This window comes from Pan troglodytes, chromosome 1 (genome assembly GCF_028858775.2).
Source record: "Pan troglodytes isolate AG18354 chromosome 1, NHGRI_mPanTro3-v2.0_pri, whole genome shotgun sequence".
Classification (NCBI taxonomy): domain Eukaryota; kingdom Metazoa; phylum Chordata; class Mammalia; order Primates; family Hominidae; genus Pan; species Pan troglodytes.
Genome location: NC_072398.2, coordinates 56,359,985 through 56,370,273, shown reverse-complemented (window position 1 = coordinate 56,370,273; position 10,289 = coordinate 56,359,985). Strand labels below are relative to the sequence as shown.

The window sequence follows — 10,289 nt, the reverse complement described above, 5'->3', positions numbered from 1 at the left end:
AAAAACCTGTAATCCAAAATACACAAAGAATTCTTAAAACTCAACAATAAGAAAACAAACAATTCAACTAAAAAATGGGCCAAAGAACATACCAGACATCTCACCCAAGATAATACATATGGCAAATAAGCATGTGAAAAGATACTCTACATCATATGTCATTAGAGAAATGCAAAATGAAACAACAATGAGATACCAATACACACCTGTTAAAATGGCCAAAATCCAGAACACTGACTACAGCAAATGCCAAAAAGGATATGCAACAACAGGAATTCCCATTTGTTGCTGGTGGGAATGCAACATGGTACAGTCACTTTGGAAGTGGTTGGTGGTTTCTCATGAAACTAATCATACTCTTACCTTATGATTGAGCAATTATGCCCTTTAATATCTGCCCAAAGGAGTTGAAAACTTGTGCCCACACAAAAACCTGCACATGAATGTTTATACCAGCATTATTCATATTTGTCAAAACTTGGAAGCAACCAAGATGTCCTTCAGTAGGTGAGTGGATAAACTGTGGTACATCTAGACAATGGAATATTATTCAGCACTAAAAAGAAATGAGCTATTAAGCCCTGAAAAGACATGGAGGAAACATAAATGCATATTACTAAATGAAAGAAGCCAATCTGAAAAGGCTACATATTGTATGATTCCAACTATAACACTCTGGAAAAGGCAAAACTATGGAGACAGAAAACAGAAAATTGGTGGTTGCTAGGGGTTATAGAGTTATGGGGGAGGGAGGGAGGAATGGGCAGAGCACAGAGAATTTTTAGGGCAGAGTGAAAATACTATGATGTTATAATGGTGGATACATGCCATTATAAATTTGTCTAAACCCACAGAATGTACAACACCAAGAACAAACCCTAATGTCAACTATGGACTCTGGGTGGTAATGATGTGTCAATATAAGTTTATCAGCTGTCGGATATTAGTAATGGGGAGGTTATGTATGTATGGGAGCAGAAGACATATGCGCTACCTCTGTACCTTCCTCTCAAATGTGCTGTAATCTGCTCTACAAAAATACTCTTTAAATTAAAAAGTAACCTTACATTGCTGATGTGCCCAGAGGAGCATTTGGAAGGGCCCAAGAGGACCACCAGGAAACTTCATAAACAAACAGATCCACCAAAAACAATGAGGGTCCTGCATAGGAGCAAGACAGAAAAATGGACAAAAGAGTCACCTAGAAGAAACTAGTCCTACTACAAAGTTTAGCTCAAGGCCAGTCCTGAGAACTATGTACTATCATCTACCAAGCTGTCCAGGACATTTCCAGTATTGTTTTCTTTTAAATTCCTACAAAGGAAGAGTTCTATAACTACTTGTGCCTGAAAGATAAGTAGCTTAAGCATAAGAAAGCTAAACAATATGCCTGAGTTCTAAGTAAATTAGGGCAGAAACTAGGAACAAAAAGCAAATATCCCAATTATGGACAACCCCTCTAGCCATCCCACTCTCCTAAGGGTACTTCATGAAAAGAACTGCAAAATTATTCTGTCTTTTGAAACTGGGAACTTTTGAGGGGACTAGTGCCACATAGCAATTGTGTCAAGGCCTACAGACATCTCTTAAAAGCATTATTTTTTTAAATTAATTCTGTTGAGATTTTGGAATTTTTGTTTCAAAAATGTGTTTGGGAGAGAAATCCACAAGGTTTTAGGTTATTAGGAAATAGTCCATGAATAAAAACCTGTGAAAACCAATGTCTAAAATGGATTAATGCTCTCTACATAGGAATAGTCATCAGTATAGTGAAAAAGAAATACTAATGTAAACGGATTCCTTATTTACTAGATGAAAAATGGCTTTCTTCAGACTTTTAAAAAAGACTTTGTGACTATTATCATATAGATATTTAAAATTTTATATTTTGTTAACTTAATATCCCCAAATTTCAAAAAAGTAGTCAATAGGACACTTGACACTCCAATGGTTTGGCAAAATTCCAGGGACAGAAATTAAAATCTCAGTCAAAAAAAACACCAAAAAAGAAATTCCTAGCTTTAACTCATAGACAATATGCCAACTATGTAACCTATTTTATAGGACAGTATTTATATCACCTATTCTCCCCTGGTATTCCATGCACAAAAAGAGTGTAGCAGCAGGAACACACAACAATTCCCTTACTCAGACCTCATACTTACAGTCCTTTACCTTACAGACCTAATAGCTACAACAATCTATCCAAGGTATTTCAATATACATTAGTATTTTTTTAGGAAAAAAAAAAAAAACTTCATGATGCTCCTGTTGTTGCTTTATGAAGGGCATCTAGATGTTTTTGTAAAGAGGGGGCTATTAAATTTAAGCACGACCTGCCTGCATTGGAAGAATCACATACTCCATATCATATACTTGGCATATACTTGGTACAAATTTAAGACAGAACCATGGAATTACACTAACTGGAATTATCAATACAAGGATTGGTAAAATTATTAACTTAGCTATAATACATGTCAAGTATTAGGTTTAACCTGTGATTCATTTCTGACCAAAACACTCATTTTCTCTCAGCTTCTGGGTATGAAAATTACATTCTCAAAAATTAATCATAATTTTTAAATCTCAGATCATATCAGGGGTTAAGGAGTATAGTACAAAATCTCATGAGGTCATATTTTCATTCTGTTAAAAGAATATTTCACCAACTAAAGTTAAATAGGACAAAAAAATTTTTTAAAGACAGGCATTATACTTCTTTAAATATATTCAACAACTAGGGTAATAAAAGTTTTCATTTTTTCCAATTACTCATCACCATATAGCATGTAACTTCCTGATTTTTTCCTTTTTTTTTTTTTAACTAACCCACCTACTTAACATTTCATAAGGTAAACGATAGGTTTACAGCTCTTAGAAATTTGGAAACTAAAATATCTTACTAACTGAAAAAAGCAAAGCACAGAATAATACATAGAATGATACTTTTGTGTTTTTAAAAGCAAGTATCTTGGTTCCTAAATTTCCTATTTTTATTTATTTATTTCTTTATTTTTAATTAATTTATTTTTTTTAAGAGGCAGGGTCTCCCTCTGTCACCCAGGCTAGAGGGCAGTGGCACCATCATGGCTCACTGTAGCCTCAAAGTCCCTGGGCTCAAGCAATCCTCCCACTTCAACTGACTGAGTAGACGGGGCTACAGGTGCATGCTACCATGCGTAGGTAATTTTTTTTAATATATTTTTGTACAGACGGGGTCTAGCTATGCTGCCAAAGCTGGTCTTGAACTCCTGGGCCCAAGCAAGCCTCCTTCCTTGGCCTTCCAAACTGCTGTGATTACAGGCGTGAGCCACAGCATCCAATGGCTTTCACATTTCTAAAGCTTAAGTAGGCGAGTTATTTTATATAAATATTTTTAGTTAATAGGAATAGGAATTAATAACTTTTATTAATAATGGTTAGCATACAGTGGGAGCAGAAGGGAGAAGTATGACAGGGGAAATTTTTACTCTTCATAATTTAAGACACGCAAGATATATAATACAAGAATCTCAGATACATTATGCAAGAAACTTGTATTTTTTCTTTGCCTTCTTCTATAAACTTTTAAAAAAATATAGAAAGTTCATAAATTATCTGGAAAACCTCCACCACTAATCTGTTCAATCAATCTCTCCAGTAGAGGGCATGGTAGGTTCAACACAGAAAATGTATGGTTAGGTTATCAGCCACTCTCAAACTGAGGTTTTGCTGTGCAACTTTTACAACCCACTGCATTGTTTCTTCCTCTACCACAGGATGGAAAATACGTGTCATCTTTATGTGGAGCAATTCTGTTTACCTAAAAGCCAGTTGCAACAACAAAAAGGGAAGTCATCAAAGATTCCAGCTTTTGTTTTGCCTATATATACGTAAATATATGTAATGCATATGTAAATATACATGTAATACATATTACATATATGCGTGAAATATATGATGTATATATTCATGTCACATATATTACATGTATATGTAAATATACATATATTGGCCTGTCTTTTAAAAGACATTAACATGGCAAGTTTTTGAGGAAAAGGTTTCTATAGCAGGTACTGCCTTAACTCTTAAAATTACATATAGATACAAAAATTACAAGTTGATTTATATCCAGATTTATTAACCAACCACATAATTTTCAGAGAAAAATTAATTTTCTGCCACCTAACATCAGTCACTGATCTGGAAGGTTTATGAAAAAAGCAAAGAATTATATTAAACACAAAAACATCAAGAATAATCTATATTTAAACCAGTTGCTTATGCAGGTACATGTATATTCACTTTCATTAATATATTGAGATGATTAAACTTCCTTGGCTTGGAGATATCTGAAAAGTGTAATTAATTATTATTATTATTTTAAGAGACAGGGTCTCACTCTATCACTCAGGTTGGAGTGCAATGGCACAATCATAGCTCACTGTAACTTGAATGCTTGAACCTCGAACTTCTGAGCTCAAGCCTTCCACCTGCTTCAGCCTCCCAAAGTGCTGGGATTTCCAGCATGAACCACAATACCCAGCCTGAAAAGTTGAAATGTTAATCAGTTTCCTTATTTTTCCTACGTATTATCCAGTGAGCATTTATTAAATATCTATAATGAGCTTGATCTTCTACAAATTTGTGTATCTTGTGTATTTGTGTACCTACAAATTGAAACATCTTGATATTTAATAGTACCTACATATTTATAACCTAATTACGTCTGAGTTAATCCTCGTACGATTTTTTCCATCTTGAACAGCTATGATCTGAACATTTCCTTTTGCCACACATATGCAAATCAGTAATAAACTTCCGTACAGTACTTTAGAGCTTAGAAAAGACCTTTCATGTAAGAGTCACATAATATCCTATGAGGCTGGCAAGAAAATACATGTTACTCTTATTACAGATGAGAAACTGGGACTCAAAGAGGTGTGAAGCTAGTGTCCCAACAGTTACTTAGCATTTACTGGGTAAGCCCAGGCTCTAACTGGGTCTCCTGACAGAAGTCCAGCTCTCTCTCTCTCTGCTGCCTCTTTGTCAGAACTCCAGCTCTCTCTCTCTGCTGCCTCTTTGTCAGAACTCCTGGCCTGCCAGCGAATTTAACTATGAGTAAATTCTAACATCTAAGGTTCTAAGTATAAAATATATTGAGGTTTACAGTGGTGAGAAAAAGCAAGTGTCTGCGTATTACAGACAGCTGATAAATACGTATTGAGTCATCAGAAAGTGAAAATAGATGTAGGACTATTATGCAAAGTATAGGAGAGGAAGAGCATATGCTTAAGAAAAAATGGCATTCCTAGAGTTAACAAGCATGTTTCAAAGTATCTATTACTGAAATCTACACGATTTTCCTTTCCACAATAAAGTCCACAACTGTTGTCTTAAATAATAACTGCAGGTTTTGCCCTCCAAGTCAAACTTGGAGCTCCAACTACTGGCAGCTCACCGTAAGAATATATTAATTATTTCCAATTTTCTTTTAAGAAGTCGAATACAAAGTAGAGAGAATATCTGCAGCTTGGTTGCAAAGCCGCTTAAACATTTCACTGGCTAGTTCTGGTAATATTATCCGAAATCAACTCATTTTGTGGTTGAGGTAATCTATTTGTCTTTACCAATCAAGTCGTTTTAAAACCTTCAGGAGTAGAGATGATACTTGAAGAATTAACAAATAAAACTTAATCAAGGAAACTGTTAACTCATTCTCCCCCCTACTTTTTGCCAGTTATTAAATGTTCTGGTAAATCCTAAATCAACAAGAATAACTCATGAGGAAATCCTGACTCCTTGAACTCACTGATTCTGGTGCATTACAGCTATGAAATCTCTATGTCTGCAGCTTTCTCTCCCACCATAAGGAAATCTGTGATTTCTATTTTGGCAGGAGATGTGACCAAGGACTCCTGAGGAATGACCCTATAGACAGACCCAGCCACGTGCCTAGTAGTGATCAAAAATGCAAACCCAATTAAAGCACTGTCTTCTGATAAAGTCACTTTCTCTTGTTCAATCCCTAATGTTCATTCTCAAAGTGTTCCAAGACGCCCCAGCAAGCTGCAGAGCAGATCCCACCCTGCCCCTGGGCAATCAACGTTTCAGGTTACTCCTTCCTTAAGTTAAGTGGCAGAGAGAAACGGGCGAGGGTCTCCCCGTTGCCTCAGTTCACAGACCAGGGGGTGTCGAATGAGTCCTACAGCAGGACAGCAAACAAGAAATGAGGCGCGGGGTCAGGGAACGCGCTCAAAAAAGGAAGAAAAATCCCACTCTTCATTCGAAATCAGGCCACTGCACTCCGGCCTCGTGGCGGGCGACCTCCTCCTGCCAGGGAATCGCCGCTCTGGCCTCGGGCTGGGGAGACCGTCAGGGTGGGTGAGGGAGCGCCGGCGCCCCCGCCGGGCCGCCGCCAAATTCGGCTCCCTCCCTCCGTCGCAAAGCCCTCGAGCCCGCCCGGCCGCCACGCTTCAGCAAAAGGTCGTGCGCAGCGGCCCACACTGAAGACTCTCCATCTGCTCCCACACCTGCCCCAGCTGGCCGCTGCTATGTGGCCCGAGTGCGCAAGAAGCCGGGGCCGCAGACGTCAGCAGCGCCCCGGCTTCGAGACCCTTCGGCAGCAGCCGTGACTGCCGCCGGCGGGCGCTGACCCCATCCCCGTGCCCGTCTGCAGCCGACCAATCCGCGTCCTCTTGAGGCGGGGCCGGAGCCGCGAGGCCCCGCCCCCACGCCGAGGCCTCTTATAAATGCTGCGACGCACGCCCAGCCGCAAACAGCCGGGGCTCCAGCGGGAGAACGATAATGCAAAGTGCTATGTTCTTGGCTGTTCAACACGACTGCAGACCCATGGACAAGAGCGCAGGCAGCGGCCACAAGAGCGAGGAGAAGCGGGAAAAGATGAAACGGACCCTGTGAGTATGGCTTTCTTCCCTCTCCCGCCACCCCCTGCCCCACACTGCGAGCTGCAAACGCGGTACTTTCGGGCTGCCTTTGACGTTAGGAAACTAGCCTGAGCCTCTGCAGGGAAAAAAAAAATCGAAAAGGTCAATTTGTTAAGTAAGGTTAAATCTGGGTGATGCTCGGGTACAGTTTAAGAACCGAGGGAGACAGTTGATATGAGGGCGGTGGTTGATGCGCTAAGAAATTGCGGGTTGGCTTTTTGTCCTCCTGCATTCAAAATGACATCAGAATCCTGCGGCTGAAGCGCGTCCCCAGCATTCATACGTTGCATGATGAGTTCTCATCAGCTTACACAGCTACTGGAAGGTGATGCTCTTGCTGGTTCTGAATATACTCGTTTAAAATCCAGTTTTGTTTTTTAATTATAGAGCAGATCTCACCCAGTCCGAATGTGGAACAAATAATTGTTATGCAGCGTCTGCTTAAAAGAAGTGTCGTAGGTGGGGAAGGAAGAGTGCAGGGGAGTCACCCACCTCTTTGTACAGTCTCTGGCGTGGTCCAGAACCTCCTGCTCTAAAGAGAGAAACGTGGGCCGGCTCCAGACAGTTCCATGTCTGTCCTTTTCATTAAAGTGCAAAACGTCTCGGAATTGTAATTAACCTTGCAAACAAACTGATGCCCTTTGTGAGCCAGAAATAGTGTCTGCCTTTTGAACTAAATTCATTAACAATTCTTTAAAATACCCTAGTGATTCTAGGTAGCCCTGCCCTTAGTTGTAAAACTAGTAGATACGGTCAGATTAATGGACGAAACTGCTCAGTACATGAGGTTTAAATGTTAGGTGGATAAGACTGTTATTTGAAGAGTTCTTGCTTTGCCTTATGCGGTTTGTCTCTAGTTACTGGGTGACTTTATTTGGTAAAAATGCGTTCAGCTGCAGTAGCATATTCAAGTGTTGCTACTTAGTAATTATCTTTTTAATTTTTTGTTTTAGTTTAAAAGATTGGAAGACCCGTTTGAGCTACTTCTTGCAAAATTCCTCTACTCCTGGGAAGCCCAAAACCGGCAAAAAAAGCAAACAGCAAGCTTTCATCAAGTAAGTTGAGAATCCTGTGCTTGCAAATATCAATAGTTAGCTGCTGAACTGAAAAGGGGAACTCTGATGTGCGTAAGCTAACATACAGAACCTCTCTTGCAGGCCTTCTCCTGAGGAAGCACAGCTGTGGTCAGAAGCATTTGACGAGCTGCTAGCCAGCAAATGTAAGTTAACTCTTGAATTTGAGCCATTGCTAACATCGCAAAAGCCTGGAAAGGCTGCGTCCACCTAACAAAAGAGCAAGTTGCCTGAGGGGGATTAGACTGCAGTCACTATAGGATAAAGCCTGCTTTTCTCTCCTTTATTTCCCAGGGTTTAACAAATAAATGCATATATTCTCTCCAGGTGGGGAAGAAAATCAGCCTAAACAAATTAAAGTGGCAGTTGCTTATAGTTAAGGTTGAGTCAGTTTTTCCATTGCATACAATGTTTTCAAGAGGCTTAGTTCCCAGAGAATTTATGGCTCCCCTATAAATATTTACTTTGCATTGACAGCAAAGTACTTATATTTTTGCAGCAGAGTGCCAACATAAGCCTTTTGCCTACTGGTATCTTAGTCTTTAAAAAGCTAAATTTTGAGAATTACAGGTTTGAGCGAAATCTAGAAAATTCATTTAGAAATAATTAAAATGTGAGGGATAGGAGAAACATAAGGAATCATTTGGTCTCTCAGTTCTTCACATTCTGCATGCTTTCTTTTCTCCCCCCTTCAGATGGTCTTGCTGCATTCAGGGCTTTTTTAAAGTCGGAATTCTGTGAAGAAAATATTGAATTCTGGCTGGCCTGTGAAGACTTCAAAAAAACCAAATCACCCCAAAAGCTGTCCTCAAAAGCAAGGAAAATATATACTGACTTCATAGAAAAGGAAGCTCCAAAAGAGGTAAGGAAACAAGTTCCTAATTTCAGCACAATCTGGACATCTTTAGCACAAAAGTGAAACAAAATAATCAAGGACAAAGCAGGGCTAGAAGGAGGGGTAAAAAGTCCCTCCATGTTGTAGCTTTCAGTTATGTTAAAGTTCTCCTGTGACTTAGCTAGTAAAGCTAATCACACATTATAATTTTTATTTTTTGTTTTCAAATACTAAATTTTAATCTTTAACTCTGAATACCAAATAAACAACTTTTTTGTTTTATTTCAGATAAACATAGATTTTCAAACCAAAACTCTGATTGCCCAGAATATACAAGAAGCTACAAGTGGCTGCTTTACAACTGCCCAGAAAAGGGTATACAGCTTGATGGAGAACAACTCTTATCCCCGTTTCTTGGAGTCAGAATTCTACCAGGACTTGTGTAAAAAGCCACAAATCATCACAGAGCCTCATGCTACATGAAATGTAAAAGGGAGCCCAGAAATGGAGGACATTTCATTCTTTTTCCTGAGGGGAAGGACTGTGACCTGCCATAAAGACTGACCTTGAATTCAGCCTGGGTGTTCAGGAAACATCACTCAGAACTATTGATTCAAAGTTGGGTAGTGAATCAGGAAGCCAGTAACTGACTAGGAGAAGCTGGTATCAGAACAGCTTCCCTCACTGTGTACAGAACGCAAGAAGGGAATAGGTGGTCTGAACGTGGTGTCTCACTCTGAAAAGCAGGAATGTAAGATGATGAAAGAGACAATGTAATACTGTTGGTCCAAAAGCATTTAAAATCAATAGATCTGGGATTATGTGGCCTTAGGTAGCTGGTTGTACATCTTTCCCTAAATCGATCCATGTTACCACATAGTAGTTTTAGTTTAGGATTCAGTGACAGTGAAGTGTTTACTATGTGCAAGGGTATTGAAGTTCTTATGACCACAGATCATCAGTACTGTTGTCTCATGTAATGCTAAAACTGAAATGGTCCGTGTTTGCATTGTTAAAAATGATGTGTGAAATAGAATGAGTGCTATGGTGTTGAAAACTGCAGTGTCCGTTATGAGTGCCAAAAATCTGTCTTGAAGGCAGCTACACTTTGAAGTGGTCTTTGAATACTTTTAATAAATTTATTTTGATAAATAATATTGAACACTTGGAGTATAGATGTGATTTTATTTTTGATAACTGGAAATGTGGCAGATAAAGGGAAAACATCTTTATAGTAAAAGACATTTCAGTTCTTGTGCCTGCCCAGTGAGAACTGACAGTCTTCAGAACTGAGAAATGATAGTTGTAGACAGATAATTCTTTTTTAAAAACCTATAAGCATTATGCAGACCTAAGGAAGTCACATCCTTAGAACCACTGCATTTATGCTTTCTAATCTTAAAAAAAAAAAAATCAAGCTTGTTAATGAAACGCCAATCTAAAGCCTTCTGT

At 39.1% G+C, this 10,289-nt stretch overlaps 1 protein-coding gene across 1 annotated transcript; it reads left to right on the top strand.

Moving 5' to 3' along the window:
* The first annotated feature begins 6,513 nt into the window (after positions 1–6,513).
* RGS2 (regulator of G protein signaling 2) lies at positions 6,514–9,999 on the top strand. The gene is made up of 5 exons (XM_001166601.7): positions 6,514–6,899; positions 7,883–7,984; positions 8,087–8,148; positions 8,698–8,864; positions 9,126–9,999. The coding sequence occupies exons 1-5, from the start codon at positions 6,790–6,792 to the stop codon at positions 9,318–9,320; spliced, it is 636 nt and encodes a 211-aa protein (XP_001166601.1). The 5' UTR covers positions 6,514–6,789; the 3' UTR covers positions 9,321–9,999.
* The last annotated feature ends 290 nt before the right edge of the window (positions 10,000–10,289 follow it).

Coding starts and splice junctions, on each gene's coding strand:
- RGS2 (XM_001166601.7), top strand. CDS start 6,790: ATGCAAAGTGCTATGTTCTTGGCTGTTCAACACGACTGCAGACCCATG. Junction 6,900..7,882: donor GAAAAGATGAAACGGACCCT/GTGAGTATGGCT, acceptor TTTTTGTTTTAG/TTTAAAAGATTGGAAGACCC. Junction 7,985..8,086: donor AAACAGCAAGCTTTCATCAA/GTAAGTTGAGAA, acceptor CCTCTCTTGCAG/GCCTTCTCCTGAGGAAGCAC.